The sequence below is a fragment of the Piliocolobus tephrosceles genome, chromosome 17 (assembly GCF_002776525.5).
Source record: "Piliocolobus tephrosceles isolate RC106 chromosome 17, ASM277652v3, whole genome shotgun sequence".
In the NCBI taxonomy this organism is placed as follows: Eukaryota; Metazoa; Chordata; class Mammalia; order Primates; family Cercopithecidae; genus Piliocolobus; species Piliocolobus tephrosceles.
This window is the reverse complement of record NC_045450.1, coordinates 59,172,255-59,193,136: the sequence shown is the minus strand read 5'-3', so window position 1 is coordinate 59,193,136 and position 20,882 is coordinate 59,172,255. Positions and strand designations below refer to the sequence as shown.

Sequence of the window (20,882 nt, the reverse complement as noted above, 5' to 3'; positions counted from 1 at the left end):
CTGTACTTAGCCCAAAGTGTATTTTTTTAAATCTCAAAGATTCTTCTACAGGTAATGTCATGAATCTTTCCACATCAGGAGTTTTTTCTAAGTGCCAAAGTTCTAAGGAAAATAATTATCATAAAATATGTCTTCGCACTGACAATGAATGCCTGCCTCATAGTCAATCATCTGATTTTACATTACTTTCCAGAGAATGATTCCCTAATACCCTGCCTTTACCAACCATCACCAACTCTCAAGTCTTCTCTCTCTCCTTTGGAGAGTACAGTGAACTTCCATTGTGTTATATTTTATGTACAAGTTATATTTTACTTGAAAATTGTTGTTTGTTACTTATATACTGTTTTCATTTTTCAATTGATACTTCTGTCTCTGAAAATTGTTTGGGTGTCTGACCAACCTGAATAACGTCTATTTATTTATTTTTGAGATGGAGTCTTGCTCTGTCTCTATTTTGTAGAGATATGGGGGTCTTGCTTTGTGGCCCAGGCTGGTCTTCATCTCCTGGTCTCAAGTGATCTGCCTGCCTCAGCCTCCCAAAGTGCAGGAATTACAGGCATGAGCCACTGCGCCTGACCAGATAACTTGAATTTCATCACAGTTAAAAACTTTTGTGCATCAGACGCTACCAAGAAAGTTGAATGGCAACCTATACAATGAGAGAAAATATTTACAAATCATATACCTGTTTAAGGGTCTAGTATTGAGATCATACAAAAAAACTTCCAACTCTAGAATAAAAAGCAAATTTTAAAATGGGCAATCGATTTGAATAGGCATTTCTCAGAAGAAAATATGCAGATAGCCAGTTACACATGAAAAGATGCTCAACATCATTGTCATTAAGGAAATGCAGGCTGGGTGGAGTGGCATACCTTTAATCCCAGTAGTTTGGAAAGTTAATACTGGAGGATAGTTTGAGGCCAGGAGTTCAAGACCAACCTGGGCAACATACAGAGACCCCCGTCTCTACAAAGAAGAATTTAAAAACTGTAACCAGGCATGGTGATATGATCATGCCACAGCCTTGGCAACAGAGTGAGACCACGTCTCTTTAAAAAACAAACCAAAAAAGGAAATGCGTATCCCAACCACAATGAGATACTACTTCACACTCATTAGGAAGGATGGGTGTAATAAAAAAGGTGGACAATTAACAAATGTTAGTGTGGGTCTAGAGAAATTGCTGGTAGAATGTGAAATAGTGCAGCCACTGTGGAAGACAGATTAGCAGTTCTTCAGAAAATTAAAGAGTTACTATATGACCCATGAGTTCCACTGTTAGATGTATACCCAAGAAAGTTAACACATTTTCACACAAAAATGTGTATATAAGTGTTCATAGCAGCATTATTAGTTAAAGCTCAAAAGTGGAAACAGCCCAAATGCCTATTAACTGGTTAATGGATAAATAAAATGTGATATAGCCATACAGTGAAATATCACTTTGCAAAAAAATTGAAGTACTAATATATGCTGCTATATAATATATAATAACATGGATGAACCTCAATAACTGGACTCAAAAGATTACAAAAAGGACACAAAGACAGAAAGAAGATGAGTGGTTTCCGGGAAATCAGAGAAGTGGGGAATGGGAAGTGACTGGTAATAGATACAGAGTTTCTTTTGGGGAAATATTCTGCAATTAGTGGTAATGATTATACAACCATAACCTCTGAGTTGTACTCTGGAAGGGTGAATTTTACAATATAAATTCTATCTCAACAGAGTTGTATAACCAACCCCCGTGGATTCACCATACAGCTTCAAATATTAATTCAGATTGATACTGTGTTGTTTATATCCTTATGCACCTGCCCTTTTATATTCATTTGAAGCATAACCCAGACATCACATCATGTCATCTGTTAATATTTCAGTAAATAATCTAAAGGATAAGGACTTTTAAAAAAACAAGACCATAGTACCATTGTCATATCTTAAAATATCATAATTCTTTAACATCATCAAATATCCAATCAGCGTTCAAATTTCCAATTTTAACACCCACCCTAGAAGGGAGTTTATTTAATCTGATAAAACGTGGCTATTAAAAGGCCTACAGCAAGCATCATACTTCATGGCGAAATATTAACAGCTTTCTACACAAGATTGGCAACAAGCCACAGTTACTTATTATCACAGAGGTCCTAGCCAGTGCAGTAAGGCAAGAAAAAAGAAAACAGGTAATAATTTAAAAGGAAAAAATTAAGCTGTCATTTTTATTGTTTGTTTATTCTTTTTTTTTGTTTTGAGATGGAGTCTCACTCTGTCACCCAGGCTGGAGTGCAGTGGCTCTATCTCGGCTCACTGCAACCTCCACCTCCTGGGTTCAAGCAATTCTCCTGCCTCAGCCTCCTGAGTAGCTGGGATTACAGGCACATACCACACCTGACTAGTTTTTGTGGTTTTAGTAGAGATGGGGTTTCACCATGTTTGGCCAGGCTGGTCTCGAACTCCTGACCTCAGGTGATGCAACCGCCTCAGCCTCCCAAAGTGCTGGGATTACAGGTGTGAACCACCGTGCCTGGCCTATTATTTTTTAAAATGCACTATCAGCAGAATCATAAACTGTCATTATTTACAGATGATGTGATTATATAAGTAGAAAATCAAAAAGAATTTATAAATGGACTAACACATAATTAATAGATGAACTTAGTAAAGTCTCTTGATAGAAGGTCGGTATATAAAATTTAATTGTACTTTTATATATTATTAGCAAGCCAATTTTTAAAATGTATTAAAAATTAATATTCTTCTAAAGTAATATATAAAGCATCAAATACTTAAGAATAAATCTAACAAAAATGTGTAAGACTGCTCTGCAGATAACTGTAAAATATTATTAAGAGAAATTTGAAGGCCTAGGTAAATAAACGAGCAGTTGTGCTCATGAGTTAGGAGACCTGGTGTTATAAAAATGTGAATGCTCATTACATTGACTGCATAGATTCTGTGCAATCCCGTATTTATTGTTATCAAAACAGCCAAGTGATTTTAAAATGTATGTGGAAACACAGAGTACCCGTAACAGCCAAAGCAATCTTGAAGAACCAAACAGAGAGACTTTACTACCTGATGGAAGAGTTAATGTAAAGCAATGGTAATTAAGGCAGTGTGATAGAAGCAGACTCATACATAAATGGATATTTGAATAAAGAATCTTAACCCTTACCATATGCCATTCTTGGAAAATCCATTCTGAATGCCCTGCAGGTCCAAATGTGAAAAGTAAAACAGTAAAATTTCTTTTTTTTTTTTTTTTTTTTGAGACAGAGTCTTGCTCTGTGGCCCGAGCTGGAGTGCAGTGGCCGGATCTCAGCTCACTGCAAGCTCCGCCTCCCGGGTTTACGCCATTCTCCTGCCTCAGCCTCCCGTGTAGCTGGGACTACAGGCGCCCGCCACCTCGCCCAACTAGTTTTTTGTATTTTTTGGTAGAGACGGGGTTTCACCGTGTTAGCCAGGATGGTCTCGATCTCCTGACCTTGTGATCCGCCCGTCTGGGCCTCCCAAAGTGCTGGGATTACAGGCTTGAGCCACCGCGCCCAGCCAAACAGTAAAATTTCTAAACAGTAAAATATATTTGTGACTTGGAGATTGAAAAAGATTTCTTAAATGGTTGTATGCCTCTTTTAAAGTATCTCATGTACTCCATAAATATATCCACCTACTATGTACCCAAAAATTAAAAAAAAAAAAAAAGATTTCTTAAATGGGGAACAAAAAGCACTAAGTATAAAGCAAAAAAGACTGATAATTGGGTTACTTAAAATTTTGTTTTATTGAAGACAGTATTACTGGGTGCAGTGGCTCTGACCTGTAATCCCAACACTTTGGGAGGCCAGAGTAAGAGGACTGCTTGAGCCCAGAGTTTGAGACCAGCCTGAGCAACATGGCAAAACTCTGTCTCTACAAAAAGTATGAAAAATTAGCTGGGCATGGTGATGCAGGCCTGTGGTCCCAGCTACTTTGGATATTCAGGCAAGAAGATAGCTTGAGCCGAGGAGGTTCAGGCTACAGTGAGCCATGTGTGTACCACTGCACTCCAGGCTGGGTGACAAAGCGAGGTCCTGTCTCAAATAAATAAACAAACAAGCATACACTATTAGCAGTATGAATAGGCAAGCCATAGAGAAGGAAAAAAATTGATAATACATACATCTGACAGTGTATCCAGAATATGTAAAGAAATTACAGCTGGGCGCGGTGGCTCAAGCCTGTAATCCCAGCACTTTGGGAGGCCGAGACGGGCGGATCACTAGGTCAGGAGATTGAGAGCATCCTGGCTAACACGGTGAAACCCCGTCTCTACTAAAAAAATACAAAAAACTAGCCGGGCGAGGTGGCTGGCGCCTGTAGTCCCAGCTACTCTGGAGGCTGAGGCAGGAGAATGGCGTAAACCCGGCAGGCGGAGCTTGCAGTGAGCTGAGATCCGGCCACTGCACTCCAGCCTGGGTGACAGAGTGAGACTCCGTCTCAAAAAAAAAAAAAAAAAAAAAAAAAAAAAAATTAGCCAGGCGTGGTAGCAGGCACCTGTAGTCCCAGCTACTTGGGAGGCTGAGATAGGAGAATGGCGTGAACCCGGGAGGCAGAGCTTGCAGTGAGCCGAGATCGCGAGAGGGTTATTACAAAGGATATTGGTTCCCATGGGGCCTAAGGCTTCTGAGCCAAGGCACCTCCTTTCCATGCCCCTGTGACTAGACAATAGTCACAACTGCCATGGGGAGAAAATGCCTCCAGATGGCTTCATGAACTCCTGCCAGGACTCACAATGAGGAGGAACAGTTAATGCTGCCCTCCTGGCAATTTGTTGTTATTGTCTTTTTTTCAGCCCAGACCTTTCCATAGAACCTCAGACTTTAGCTGCTGATTCCACATTTCTACTTTGTCTAATAGTTATTTCCAGAACGAAACTGTTGATTTTCTGCCCCTCAACCTTCTCTTCCGGTAATCTTCCCCATCTCCGCTAGTGGCTTCTCTATTCTTCTGGTTGCTCCAATCAGAAACCTTGATTCTTCTTCTCCTCTTACACTTCACATTCAATCCATTAGTAACCTTCTGGCTGCTCCTTGAATATATCCTGAATTTGGCCATTTTCACTGGTATTGCCCTGATCCAAGTCATCACTTCTCTCCAGCACTTCTGTGTTGGCCTCCTAAGCAGTCTCCCTCCTGCTTAGTCTATACTCCATGTTTCGGCTGGAATGATCTCTCTAACATGTCAATTCATATTACTGCTCTGTCCAAAAACCCCTAAAATTTTTTTCTCACCGATGAAACTCCCAAATCTTTGTGCCCTGCAAAGCATGCAAATACCAGCTCTCTGATCTCTTCTACCACTGTTGCCCCTTGCCAACTCTACTTAAGCCACAGTGGCCTCCTTGCTATTCTTCAGATACTCAGAAAATGTTACTGACTCGGGACTTTTGCATTTGCTATTCTTTCTGCATGGAACATTCACCTTCTGTGGCTATTCATCTTCTTGTCTTGCTCTCTCTCTCTTTTTTTTTTTTTTTTTTTGAGATGGAGTCCCACTTTGTCGCCCAGGCTGGAGTGCAGTGGCCGGATCTCATCTCACTGCAAGCTCCGACTCCTGGGTTTACGCCATTCTCCTGCCTCAGCCTCCAGAGTAGCTGGGACTACAGGCGCCCGCCACCTCGCCCGGCTAGTTTTTTGTATTTTTTAGCAGAGACGGGGTTTCACCGTGTTAGTCAGGATGGTCTTGATCTCCTGACCTAGTGATCCGCCCGTCTCGGCCTCCCAAAGTGCTGAGATTACAGGCTTGAACCACCGCGCCCGGCCGTCTTGCTCTCTTATGGAAAATAGCACCCCGTTCCCCTACTTTCAATTCACCTTGCCCTAGCTTATCACCTGACACGTTTACTTGATTATTTGCACCTTATCTTTATCTCCTTCATAGAATGTAAACTCTTTAAAGGCTTCTGCCCCTTTTGCTCACTGCTGCCTGTCAGTGAAATTTCACAATCCTGGGAATAAACAACATAACCTTCAAGCTTTCAGAGGGAAAAAAAACCTAGGTCAAAGTCAGAGTAGTGGCAATTTGAGTAATATACTTCTCATCAGCTTTCCTAGAAGCTGGAAGACAGTGGACCAGTGCTTGCCGAGAAATGATATCCAGTCAAAGTAATATAAAGATATTTCTGGCATGCAGCTCTTCCAAACATTTACGACTCATGCATGTTCGTTGTTTGAGGTGGAGCTTCGCTCTTGTTGCCCAGGCTGAAGTGCAGTGGTGCGATCTAGATCCTTGAGGAATCGTCACACTGTTTTCCACAATGGTTGAACTAATTTACACTCCCACCAACAGTGTAAAAGCGTTGCTATTTTTCCACAACCTTTCCAGCATCTGTTGTTTCCTGACTTTTTTTTTTTTTTTTTTTTTTTTGAGACGGAGTCTCGCTCTGTTGCCCAGGCTGGAGTGCAGTGGCCGGATCTCAGCTCACTGCAAGCTCCGCCTCCCGGGTTTACGCCATTCTCCTGCCTCAGCCTCCCAAGTAGCTGGGACTACAGGCGCCCGCCACCTGGCCCGGCTAGTTTTTTGTATTTCTTAGTAGAGACGGGGTTTCACTGTGTTAGCCAGGATGGTCTTGATCTCCTGACCTTGTGATCCGCCCGCCTCGGCCTCCCAAAGTGCTGGGATTACAGGCTTGAGCCACCGCGCCCGGCCGTTTCCTGACTTTTTAATGATTGCCATTCTAACTGGCATGAGATGGTATCTCATTGTGGTTTTGATTTGCATTTCTCTAATGACCAGTGATGATGAGCATTTTTTCATATGTCTGTTGGCTACATAAATGTCTTCTTTTGACAAGTGTCTGTTCGTATCCTTTGCCCATTTTTTGATGGGGTTGTTTGCTTTTTTCTTGTAAATTTGTTTAAGTTCTTTGTAGATTCTAGATATTTGCCCTTTGTCAGATGGATAGATTGCAAAAATTTTCTCCCATTCTGTAGGTTGCCTGTTCACTCTGATGATAGTTTCTTTTGCTGTGCAGAAGCTCTTTAGTTTTATTAGATCCCATTTGTTAATTTTGGCTTTTGTTGCCATTGCTTTTGGTGTTTTAGACATGAAGTCTTTGCCCATGCCTATGTCCTGAATGGTATTGCCCAGGTTTTCTTCTAGGATTTTTATGGTCCTAGGTCTTATGTTTAATTAAGGCTTTGATCCATCTTGAGTTGATTTTTGTATAAGGTGTAAGGAAGGGGTCCAGTTTCCATTTTCTGCATATGGCTAGCCAGTTTTCCCAACACCATTTATTAAATAGGGAATCTTTTCCCCATTGCTTGTGTGTGTCAGGTTTGTCAAAGATCAGAAGGTGGTAGATGTGTGATGTTATTTTTGAGGAGTCCATTCTGTTCCATTGGCCTATATATCTGTTTTGGTACCAGTACCATGCTGTTTTGGTTACTTTAGCCTTGTAGTATAGTGTGAAGTCAGGTAGCTTGATACCTCCAGCTTTGTGCTTCTTGCCCAGGATTATCTTGGGTATGCAGGCTCTTTTTTGGTTCCATATGAAGTTTAAAGTCATTTTTTCCAATTCTGTGAAGAAAGTCAGTGGTAGCTTGATGGGGATGGCATTGAATCTATAAATTACTTTGAACAGTAAGGCCATTTTCACAATATTGATTCTTCCTATCCATGAGCATGGAGTGTTTTTCCATTTGTTTGTGTCCTCTTTTATTTTGTTGAGCAGTGGTTTATAGTTCTCCTTGAAGAGGTCCTTCATATCCCTCGTAAATTGTGTTCCTAGGTATTTTATTCTCTTAGTAGCAGTTGTCAATGGGAGTTCACTCATGATTTGGCTGTCTTTTATTGCTGTATAGGAATGCTTGTGATTTTTGCACATTGGTTTCGTATCCTGAGACTTTCCTGAAGTTGCTTATCAGCTTAAGGAGATTTTGGGCTGAGACTATGGGGTTTTCTAAATATACAGTCATGTCATCTGCAAACAGGGACAATTTGACTTCCTTTCTTCCTATTTGAATACCCTTTTTTGCTTTCTCTTTCCTGATTGCCCTGGTCTCAACTTCCAATACTATGTTGAATAGGAGTGGTGAGAGAGGGCATCCTTGTGTTGTGCCAGTTTTCAAAGGGAATGCTTCCAGTTTTTGCCCATTCAGTATGATATTGTCTGTGGGTTTGTCATAAATAACTCTTATTATGTTGAGATACGTTGCATCAAAACCTAGTTTATTGAGAGTTTTTAGCGTGAAAGGCTGTTGAATTTTGTCAAAGGCCTTTTCTGCATCTGTTGAGATAATCATGTGGTTTTTGTCGTTGGTTCTGTTTAGGTGATGGATTACATTTATTGATTTGCATATGTTGAACCAGCCTTGCGTCCGAGGGATGAAGCCGACTTGATCATAGTGGATAAACTTTTTGATGTGCTGCTGGATTCGGTTTGCCAGTATTTCATTGAGGATTTTCGCATCGATGTTCATCAGGGATATTGGTCTAAAATTCTATTTTGTTGTTGTGTCCTTGCCAGGCTTTGGTATCAGGATGATGATGGCCTCATAAAATGAGTTAGGGAGGATTCTGTCTTTTTTATTGATCGGAATAGTTTCAGAAGGACTAGTACCAGCTCTTCTTTGTACCTCTGGTAGAATTTGGCTGTGAATCTGTCTGGTCCTGGACTTTTTTTGGTTGTTATGCTATTAATTATTGCCTCAATTTCACAACCTGTTATTGGTCTATTCAGAGATTCAACTTCTTCCTGGTTTAGTCTTGGGAGGGTGTATGTATCCATTTCTTCTAGGTTTTCTAGTTTATTTGCATAGAGGTGTTTATAGTATTCTCTGATGGTAGTTTGTATTTCTGTGGGATCGGTGGTGATATCCCCTTTATTATTTTTTATTGCGTCTATTGGATTCTTCTCTATTAGTCTTGCTAGTGGTCTATCTATTTTGTTAATCTTTTCAAAAAACAGCTCCTGGATTCATTGATTTTTTTTTTTTTTTTTAAGGGTTTTTTGTGTCTATCTCCTTCAGTTCTGCTCTCATCTTAGTTATTTCTTGTTTTTTGCTAGCTTTTGAATTAGTTTGCTCTTGCTTCTCTAGTTCTTTTAATTGTGATGTTAGGGTGTTGATTTTAGATCTCACCTGCTTTCTCTTGTGGGTATTTAGCGCTATAAATTTCCCTCTACACACTGCTTTAAATGTATCCCAGAGATTCTGGTACGTTGTGTCTTTGTTCTTACTGGTTTCAAAGAACATCTTTATTTCTGCTTTCATTTCATTATTTACCCAGTAGTCATTCAGGAGCAGGTTGTTCAGTTTCCATGTAGTTGTGTAGTTTTGAGTGAGATTTTAATCCTGAGTTCTAATTTATTGCACTGTGGTCTGAGAGACAGTTTGTTGTTATTTCTGTTCTTTTACATTTGCTGAGGAGTGTTTTACTTCCAATTATGTGGTCAATTTTAGAATAAGTACAATGTGGCGCTGAGAAGAATGTATATTCTATTGATTTGGAGTGGAGAGTTCTGTAAATGTCTGTTAGACATCTGCTTGGTCCAGAGTTGAGTTCAAGTCCTGGATATCCTTGTTAATTTTCTGTCTCGTTGATCTGTCTAATATTGACAGCAGGGTGTTAAAGTCTCCCGTTATTATTGTGTGGCAGTCTAAGTCTCTTTGTAGGTCTCTAAGGGCTTGCTTTATGAATCTGGGGGTCCTCCTATATTGGGCGCATATATATTTAGGATAGTTAGATCTTCTTGTTGAATTGATCCCTTTAGCATTATGTAATGGCCTTCTTTGTCTCTTTTTTTTTTTTTTTTTTTTTTTGAGACGGAGTCTTGCTCTGTCGCCCAGGCTAGAGTGCAGTGGCCGGATCTCAGCTCACCGCAACCTCTGCCTCCTGGGTTCACGCCATTCTCCTGCCTCAGCCTCCCGAGTGGCTGGGACCACAGGCGCCCACCACCTCGCCCGGCTAATTTTTTGTATTTTTAGTAGAGACGGGGTTTCACCGTGTTAGCCAGGAGGGTCTCGATCTCCTGACCTCGTGATCCGCCCGTCTCGGCCTCCCAAAGTGCTGGGATTACAGGCTTGAGCCACCGCGCCCGGCCCTTTGTCTCTTTTGATCTTTGTTGGTTTAAAGTCTGTTTTATCAGAGACCGGGATTGCAAGCCCTCCTCTTTTTTTGCTTTCCGTTTGCTTGGTAGATCTTCCTCCATCCCATTATTTTGAGCCTATGTGTGTCTTTGCATGTGAGATGGGTCTCCTGAATACAGCACACTGATGGGTCTTGACTCTATCCAATATCCAGTTTGCCAGTTTGTGTACTTTAACTGGGGCATTTAGGCCATTTATATTTAAGGCTAATATTGTTATGTGTGAATTTGATCCAGTCATTATGATGTTAGCTGGCTATTTTGCCCTTATTGATGCAGTTCCTTCATAGCGTCGATGTCTTTACAATTTGGCTTGTTTTTGCAGTGGCTGGTACTGGTTGTTCCTTTCCATGTTTAGTGCTTCCTTCAGGAGTTCTTGTAAGGCAGGCCTGATGGTGACAAAATTTCTCAGCATTTTGCTTGTCTGTAAAGGATTTTATTTCTCCTTCACTTACGAAGCTTAGTTTGGCTGGATATGAAATTCTGGGTTGAAAATTCTTTTCTTTAAGAATGTTGAATGGGCCGGGCGCGGTGGCTCAAGCCTGTAATCCCAGCACTTTGGGAGGCGGAGACGGGCGGATCACGAGGTCAGGAGATCGAGACCATCCTGGCTAACACGGTGAAACTCCGTCTCTACTAAAAAAAAAAACTAGCCGGGCGAGGTGGCGGGCACTTGTGGTCCCAGCTGCTCAGGAGGCTGAGGCAGGAGAATGGCGTGAACCCGGGAGGCGGAGCTTGCAGTGAGCTGAGATCCGGCCACTGCACTCCAGCCTGGGTGACAGAGCAAGACTCCGTTTCTGTAGAGAGATCCACTGTTAGTCTGATGGGCTTCCCTTTGTGGGTAACTCCACCTTTCTCTCTGACTGCCCTTAACATTTTTGCCTACATTTCAGCCTTGGTGAATCTGATAATTTTGTCTTGGGGTTGCTCTTCTTGAGGAGTATCTTTGTGGTGTTCTCTGTATTTCCTGAATTTGAATATTGCCTGCCTTGTTAGGTTGGGGAAGTTCTCCTGGATAATATCCTGCAGATTGTTTTCCAACTTGGTTCCATTCTCCCTGTCACTTTCGGATACACCAATCAAACGTAGATTTGGTCATTTCACATAGTCCCGTATTTGTTGGAGGCTTTGTTTGTTTCTTTTCTCTCTTTTTTCTCTAATCTTGTCTTCTCGCTTTATTTCATTAATTTGATCTTCAATAACTGATATCCTTTCTTCTGCTTGATCGAATCGGCTATTGAAGCTTGTGTATGCTTCACCAAGTTCTCATACTATGGTTTTCAACTCCATCAGGTCATTTAAACTCTTCTGTACACTGGTTATTCTAGTTAGCTATCTGTCTAACCTTTTTTCAAGGTTTTTAGCTTCCTTTTGATGGGTTAGAACATGCTCCTTTAGCTTGGAGAAGTTTGTTATTACCAACCTTCTGAAGCCTACTTCTGTCAACTTGTCAAATTCATTCTCCATCCAGTTTTGTTTACTTGCAGGTGAGGAGTTGTGTTCCCTTGGAGGAGAAGAGGCATTCTGGTTTTTGGAATTTTCAGCCTTTCTGCTCTGTTTTCACTCCATCTTTGTGGTTTAATCTACCTTTATTCTTTGATATTGGTGACCTACACATGGGGTTTTGGTGCAGATGTCCTTTTTGTTGATGATGTTGATGCTATTCCTTTCTGTTTGCTAGTTTTCCTTCTAACAGGCCCCTCAGCTGCAGGTCTGTTGGGATTTTCTGGAAGTCCACTCCAGACCCTGTTTGCCTGGGTATCACCAGCAAAGGCTACAGAACAGCAAATATTGCTGCCTGATTCTTCCTCTGGAAGCTTCGTCCCAGAGGGGCACCTGCCTGTATGAGGTGTCTGTCGGCCCCTACTGGGAGGTGTCTGCCAGTAGACTGACTATATTTTGAAAGAGCTTGACTGAAGGAAACATTTCCCTTCACACTCTAGCCCACACCCTAATCCTGTAATTACTTTATTCTAAATATCTCAAGTATATCCCATCTTTTTTCATTCAAATAAGTTCTTCCCTCTTGGTTTACTAACCTCCTTAAATCCTGCCCTTCTCCAGCATAATCAGATGTGATCTTTTGAATTGTTTGGTTAAAATTATCCATTAACCTTCCATTTCCTTTAAGATAAGATTCAAAACCTTTAATATGAACTGTGGTATTCAATGTGATCTGACCCCTGCGCCCCATCTCATCTTTCATACCTTCAACTCCAGCTATTCTGAACTCTGTTTGCATACGTTATCATTTACTCGCTGTGTCCTTTCTACCTTTGTACACTTAGAAGCCCAATCTCCATCAGTTCATCTGACCAAATTGCTTCTTATCCCTGAGGATCAAGCCCAGGATGAATGGACTGCTACCAAGACTCCCTGTCCCTCCTCTTACCACTCACTGAAATGTGTTCTTCATTTGTATTCTGTGACATCTCCTGCATGCTTATTAATCACATTTATCACACTATATTTTTATTGTTTATTTTCTTTCCAACCTGACTCTTCCTTCTTTTGTCCTACTGTGGTTGAGCTTCTTGAAGTGCTGGGACAGTGGCCTTTTTTTTTCCTTCCTTCACCTTTCTCATCCCCATTACCTAGAAGAATGTCCAGATTGTAGTAGCTACTCATTACGTTTGGGATGGGTGAACAGATAGATATTCATGGATGAATATCTTAAGATTTGAGGCCAGGCGCAGTGGCTCACGCCTGTAATCCCAGCACTTTGGGAGGCTGAGGCCAGCAGATCACAAGGTCAGGAAATCGAGACCATCCTGGCCAACATGGTAAAATCCTGTCTCTACTAAAAATACAAAACTGTAGCCGGGCGTGGTGGCACACATCTGTAATCCCAGCTAGTAGAGAAACTGAGACAGGAGAATCGCTTGAACCCAGGAGGCAGAGGTTGCAGTGAGCCGAGATGACGCCACTGTACTCCAGCCTGGGCAAAAATAAAGTTTTCTTTTTTGAGATGGATTCTCATTCTGTCACCCAGGCGGAGGCTTCAGTGAGTTGAGATCGCACCACTGCACTCCAGCCTGGGTGACAGAGCAAGACTCTGTCTGGGAAAAAAAAAAAAAAGAAATAAAAGACCAGAAAGTAGATTAATGGTTGCCAGAAGATGAGGGTAGAGAGGATAAGGTGTGACAGAATGGGTATGGGTTTCTGTTTGAGGTGATAATGTTTTATAATTAGGCAATGATGGTTGTTGTCCATCCTTGTGAATATAGTAAAAAACCACAAAATTGTACACTTTAGAGAGGTAAATTTTATGGTATATGAATTTTATCTCAATTTGAAATGAACAAAAAAAGATGAGATACAGTAAAATGTTTAGCATTTGACAATACTGTCATGGTTATTAGGGAAGAGACTTGTTCATAAGGAAATTTATGCCTGTCAGAACAAGTAAGTTTTCAAAATAAAAGGTAAAGACATTCAAAAAATTTAAATGGTTATCTAAACGTCTGTTGGCAGAAAATCTATTTCTAGCTCAATTGTAGGACATCTGACTTTGCATTAGATAAAGTAAGGAAATACTCTGCTTGTAGTTTTAATTTTTCTGGATTTTGTTACTGTTTGTCCTAAGTTTTTGAGATACCAGAAAGCTTTTTTTTTTTTTTTAAGGTTCAAGTTATTCTTCTGCCTCAGCCTCCAGAGTAGCTGGGATTACAGGCGTGCACCACTATGCCTGGCTAATTTTTGTGTTTTTAGTAGAGACTGGGTTTTGCCATGTTAGCTAGGCCAGTCTTGAACTCCTGACCTTAGGTAATCCACCCACCTTGGCCTCCCAAAGGGCTGCCATTACAGGCGTGAGCCACCACGCCGGCCTAAAAACTCACTTATTGATGGTAGCTGAGAGATAGAGCTTTTACTCATGTTTTTGTTTTTGAGGAGGAAGGAGAAGAAATCCTACCCATCCTTTGTATTTTCTTCAGATCTTCCTCAGCACTCGTACAGAATTAACTGCTTGCTTTCATGTCATTCCTAATGTACTTTTTATGTGCCTCTGTCCTCCTTCTAAAAAGCAGATCTGATCGTGTCATCCCCTACTTTATCTTCTGCGACTTCCCGTTATTCTTGGGTTGAAGTTCAGCCATGGCTTACAAAGGCTTTCTGATCTGGCCTGGCTTGCGGCTACTGGATCAGTCCTCCATTGGACTTCCGGTTCCCTCCACCCCTTGCTTGCAGGGATGCGGTGTCATCTGCCAAAAAAAGTCTTCTCCCTACTCTTGAATCTGGCTAACTGCTGCTAGCCTTTCAGGTTTCATCTTAGCATTTTCTATGGTAAATCTTCCCTGACCAAACTCCACATCAATCCCCAGTATCGGGAGTACTCCACCCCAATACTGCTATGGTACCCAGTGATGCTATTAGCCAATTCCTTGATCATATGCCCTGCCACTGACTGTTGCTACCACTGGACAGTCTTTGTCCTTCTCCCTATGTTTTATCCACCAGTACCTAACACTGTGTCTGGAACATAGTACGTACTCAGTAAACATTTGCTTGTTTCCTCTAATAGCCTATCTGTGAAATGCCTTGTCAGGCAGATGTTTAACTGAATCAGTGAATGATGACTGTATTTTTTCATGTTGGAGTGTAGAGCAGTCAGAGAGGAATGTATCCACCTCCAAAAATACATATATACATATGTCTTCATGTTCTACATCGTCCAGAGTCTCTGCTCTGTCTCTCCAGCTGAACAATTTAAAGGCTCATTTTTGCTGCTTTTCAGAAATTGGATCACTTATCAAAATCTTTTTATGGAAGCTTCTAAGATAAAGTAATATTTAGTCGTTACCTGTGAATAAGAATAGGCTTTAGATATTTTCTAGTGTAAGATGTGTTACAACAGTTGTATAAAGTGGACCTTATGGGCTGGGCACAGTGACTCACTCTTGTAATGCCAGCACTTTGGGAGGCCAAGGCAGGTGGATCACCTGAGGTCAGGAGTTCAAGACGAACCTGACTAACATGGTGAAACCCCATCTCTACTAAAAATACAAAATTAGCCAGGCATGGTGGCGCATGCCTGTAATCCCAGCTACTTGGGAGGCTGAGGCAGGAGAATCGCTTGAACCCGGGAGGTGGAGGTTGCGGTCAGCCAAGATCACGCCATTGCACTCCAGCCTGGGCAATAAGAGGGAAACTCTGTCTCAAAAAAAAAAAAAAAAAAAAAAAAAAAAGTAGACCTTGTAGTGTATGTGTCAAGTGTTTTAAGGGAACGAAGAGGCTGGGCACACTGGCTCACACTTGTAATCCCAGCACTTTGGGAGGCCAAGGCAGGGGAATTGCTTGAGGCCAGGAGTTCAAGACCAGCCTGGCAACATAATGAGATCCCTCTACAAAAAAAAAAATATATATATATTTTGAGACGGAGTTCTCACTCTGTCGCCCAGGCTGGAGTGCAGTGGCCAGATCTCGGCTCACTGCAATCTCCACCTCCCGGGTTCACGCCATTCTCCTGCCTCAGCCTCCCGAGTAGCTGGGACTACAGGCGCCCGCCACCTCGCCCGGCTAGTTTTTTTGTATTTTTAGTAGAGACGGGGTTTCACCGTGTTAGTCAGGATGGTCTCGATCTCCTGACCTGGTGGTCCGCCCGTCTTGGCCTCCCAAAGTGCTGGGATTACAGGCTTGAGCCACCGCTCCTGGCCAGAAAAAAATTTTTTTTAAATGAATGAATGAATGAATGAAGATAAATATGCCTAGAAACTAGAGCCTGGGCTACTCTCCTCCATGAAACCGATATACGAAAGCACTGTTGATTGTGAGATCTGAGACTAAATCCACCAAATCTGAGCTTCTGGATTAGACTTTTTGGTTCAAGCAGAATTTAGCTCATATAACCTATTTATACTTTCCTTGAAAACCTTACCAAGGATCTTAATTTTTCATTTTTTTTCTTGACTTTTTAATGATTTTTAATTTATAATGCTAGAAAAAATTGTCATTGTAAGAATCGCTTGAACTCGAGAGGTGGAGGTTGCAGTGAGCCAAGATCATGCCATTAGACTCCAGCCTGGGCAACAAGAGCGAAACTCCATCTCAAAAAAAAAAAAAAAATTGTCCTTTAGTAAAAACGACAAAGAGGCCGGGCGCGGTGGCTCAAGCCTGTAATCCCAGCACTTTGGGAGGCCGAGACGGGCGGATCACGAGGTCAGGAGATCAAGACCATCCTGGCTAACCCGGTGAAACCCCGTCTCTACTAAAAAATACAAAAAACTAGCCGGGCGAGGTGGCGGGCACCTGTAGTGCTAGCTACTCTGGAGGCTGAGGCAGGAGAATGGCGTGAACCCGGGAGTCGGAGCTTGCAGTGAGCTGAGATCCGGCCACTGCACTCCAGCCTGGGCGACAGAGCGAAACTCCGTCTCAAAAAAAAAAAAAAAAAAAACGACAAAGATATCTGAATAATCATCGTTTCATTTGGCTTGCATTTTTTTCCTTTTATCTAGGAATGTGATGGCATTTTGTCCTACTTTGTTATCTGATGTGAATATGCTTTGTCTGACTCTGTAATTGGCTTTTGTCATTTAAAGTAACATTGATAATAAATTTCATACTGTTCTAACTGGAGTTTGTCTTTATTTTTCCTCTCATATCTAGTTGTTGTGGAATTATAAGCTGAACCTAACTACAGATCCCAAATTTGAATCTGTGGCCAGAGAGGTTTGCAAATCTACTATAACAGAGGTAAGTTGTGAAAGAATTTTGTAGATATCTAATGGCTGAGAGGAGAAAATTACATCTGTTGACCAGACAGCCCTTATGAGAAGAATGACTCAGTTACATTACTTTTCTTAGAATTCACATCTGTCTTGGTTGAAAGTTAGGAAGTTGGGGGGTATAATTAGATTCTTTTTGTTAACGTCCACCTACGCTTACATTAGGATACTATTGATTGAGGAAGTTGTAAATCAGGTTCTATTGGTCTCCAAACAGCAAGTAAAAGTGCTGAGGTATCAGTGCTACTCTCACACATTGGACAGCTTGCTGTGTCTGAAGCATATTGGCATGGTTACAAGAGGTCTGTCAGCATTCCTGTTTTGGCTATGCAGTTGGATCAATTGAACCACAGAGATATATACTTCAAATAATAGGAGTTAGTGTTAAAAAGGTTAAACTTTTAAAAATTGTATATCTTGGCCCAGTGTAAACAAATAATATTAGTGAAAATTGTGGTACTTTAAATTTCTTTTTTTATAGAGTTTTTTTTTTTTTTAATCAGTAATAGAAACTCCAGAAAGCCAGAGTTTCTGTATACTGAAATATGAGAATCACAGAGAAAACAGCTGCTGTTTTTCCACCCCAGAATTAGCAGTCATAGATCTCACACCATGTTAATTTGTCCTCAGGCCGGCCCTGTTGATGAATTAAGTCAGGGCCACATTCTTCAGAGCTCTTAAGGAAGACCCTGTCTCATCCAGATAAGCCATCAGCCTGTGTTCCTTGTGTCATTATAGGGTCTTGTAAAACCTGTTTTCTCAAACTTTCTAATACTAGATCAGTTACGTTTTATTCTTTTAAAGCAGTGACCCTTCATATTTACCCTGGGGCTTCTGAGCAGAAAGGCATATCTTTGAAAAACGTAGCTCCTAGCTTTAATATTCTACATCTCAAACTCCCGTAGCTAGCTATAGGACTAAACCTCTAACTTTAAAATATCAAGGGCAAAGATGTTTGCTTAAAAACAAAACTAAATACTAACAAAGAAATTATTCCCAGGCTTGAACTTTAAATGTTTGTATTTTCCCTCTATATTGTGGTACTATACAATTATAAGTATGTATTTTTTTTGTTTTTGAGATGGAGTCTTGCTCTGTCGCCTGTGCTGGAGTGCAGTGGTGCTACCTTGGCTCACTGCAACCTTTGTCTCCTGGGCTCAAGCAGTTCTCCTGCCTCAGCCTCCCAAATAGCTGGCATTACAGGCACGTGCCACCAGGCCTGGCTAATTTTTATATTTTTAGTAGAGACAGGTTTTGCTGTGTTGACCACACTGGTCTCAAACTCCTGACATCAGGTGATTCACCTGCCTCGGTCTCCCAAAGTGCTGGGATTATAGGCATGAGCCACTGTGCCCAGCCATAAGTAGTTTTTTTAAAAGGACACATTGGGAGAGATACGTATACATGCATACACACACGTTTGTTTTGCCCCATTTTGTGTCCCATTAAATACGTACCAGTTTGATTGGCCCAGGGAAATTTAGTTGAGTATGTACATATTCACTAGAATAGTTTCACTATTTGCATTAGACTGGCTTCCATATAATGTGTATATCACGATGGTTGTCTGTGACCTTTTGGGGTGTTCTGGTTTTGTAAAAGATTAGCATTAACAAGGACACTTCTCCCTCCCACAGGAAGATTATGCTGGAGTCAGGGAAATTAAATATCAGGAAGAACACAGTTGCCAGCAAAACATTTCATTCTGTATTTTCCTTCTATCATCTTTCTTAATTGTGGAATCCTACTTCCAGGGAGAAAAACAACATCACAAGAATACCTGCAAACTATTAATACAAACCAAACTTAATCTCCAGGATTGAGCTCCTTTCCTCCTGGCTCCAATCAAAAAATAGAGTGACTGCAGCATTTTTCTAATGGTACCTTTTCAATCTGCTCCCCAGCCACTTTAGAGTTTACTCCTGTTCTTAAATATGTTGATGATGATTTAGTGCCCCTTTTTTGCTATTCATCTTAGAAGATTAGTAAGATAGAAGGAAAAAGTGCTATCCAGCAGAATGAAGAAACATGCAAACTTCTCATTCAAACACCACGCCCTGTTGTAATGGATAGTAAGCTGAAATATGAGTAGGTCCCACATCTCTGTTTCAGTAAAATCTCAAGTGATTGAAGCTAAAATTTACATTTAGTTTCTTATTGAGGCTACTGTTCAAAAGTGCTCTTGGTTTTTCTTGAGTTTTTTTTTGTTTTGTTTTTTTGAGGAGTCTCGCTCTGTCGCCCAGGCTGGAGTGCAGTGGTGTGATCTCAGCTCACTGCAAGCTCCGCCTCCCGGGTTTACGCCATTCTCCTGCCTCAGCCTCCCTAGTAGCTGGGACTACAGGTGCCCACCACCATGCCTGGCTAATTTTTTTTTTTTTTTTTTGGTAGAGATAGGATTTCACCGTGTTAGCCAGAATGGTCTCTATCTCCTGACCTCGTGATCCAGCCGCCTCAGCCTCCGAAAGTGCTAGGATTACAGGTGTGAGCCACCACACCTGGCCTCTTGAGATGTTTTAAAACTTTTGGTTGCCCAATATTAGGGCCTGCAAAAATGTTTCTCTGTTTCATTAAGTGGTTGTCTGCCACTAGTCTTATTTTTTATCTACTGTTTTTCTTTGGTTGAATTACAATTGCTGGGATTTTCAAGCATCTGTTCCTCCTTTCACTTTTCAAACTTAACTCTTTTGTTCGGCAAAAATAATATATATATATATTTTCCAGGGAATATAGTTCTGGCCCCCTTTCTTTCTTTCTTTCTTTCTTTCTTTCTTTCTTTCTTTCTTTCTTTCTTTCTTTCTTTCTTTCTTTCCTTTCTTTCTTTCCTTTCTTTCTTTCTTTCTTTCCTTTCTTTCCTTTCTTTCTTTCTTTCTTTCTCTCTCTCTCTCTCTCTCTCTCTCTCTTTCTCTCTCTCTCTCTTTCTTTCTTTCTTTCACTCATTGTCACCCAGGCTGAAGTGCAGTGCTGCAATCTGCTCACTGTAACCTCCACCTCCTGGGTTCAAGCTGTTCTCCTGCCTCAGCCTCCCAAGTAGCTGGGACTACAGATGCGTGCCACCACATTCAGCAAATTTTGGGAGTTTTTTTTTGTTTATTTAGAGAAGGAGTCTCACTGTGTCACCCAGGCTGGAGTGCAATGGCTCGATCTCAGCTCGCTGCAACCTCCGCCTTCTGGGTTCTAGCAATTCTCCTGCCTCTACCTCCCAAGTAGCTGGGAATACAAGTGCATGCCACCACACCTGGCTAATTTTTTGTATTTTATTAGAGACGAGCTTTCACTGTGTTGCCCAGGCTGGTCTTGAACTGAACTCAGGCAGTCCCGCCTCAGCCTCCCAAAGTGATAGAATTACAGGCAGGAGCCACCGCGCCTGGCCAATTTTTGTATTTTTAGTAGAGACAGGGTTTTGCCATGTTGGCCAGGCTGGTCTCAAACTCCTAATTTCAAGTGATCCACCCCCCTTGGCCTTCCAAAGTGCTGGGATTACAGACGTGAACCACCGTGCCTGGCCATGGCCCTCTTTTTAGGCATCAAAGAAACTTACTTGGGGTTAAACTGAAAGAATTTCATTCATCTTGACTGTTGAAAATCTCTGCTGTCTCTGAAACCAGTGTGAGACTATTTACTAAATTCTCAAGTTTGCCCCTTTAAAAGTAAACCAACTTTCTTCTTTGAGCTGAGTTATTTACGTGATCTGGATTTGATACTGGAGTTAGAGGTGAAGAGAACCTGTTGCCTATAGGATAATTCGTCTGTGGCGTGTCCTTCATCCAGCACCTTTTGGAAGAGGAGATTGTGTTTGTTTTGCCCTATGGGCATGCTTGTGATAAATAGCTTAATGGGGAGAATGGTCTCTGTTGGTTTCAAAGTACAAATAAAACAGTTTCTTGTTTATATTCAAAATAAACATTCCCATTTAACTCCTTCCTCTTGTCAGAATTGCCACTTCAGTTTGTCTTAATTTCCCCAAATGCAATAGGCTCTTTTCCAAACACCCTTCTCTGTTTTATAATTTAAGCTTATAATTCTAT

General features: G+C 41.3%; 1 protein-coding gene across 1 annotated transcript in view; it reads left to right on the top strand.

Moving 5' to 3' along the window:
• Positions 1–20,882, top strand: part of GLG1 (golgi glycoprotein 1) — a 160,151-nt gene that overhangs the window by 84,659 nt on the left and 54,610 nt on the right. Inside the window, exon 3 of the mRNA XM_023202437.1 lies at positions 16,739–16,825. Coding sequence (XP_023058205.1) covers positions 16,739–16,825 — 87 coding nt within the window. The remainder of the gene's footprint in view (positions 1–16,738; positions 16,826–20,882) is intronic.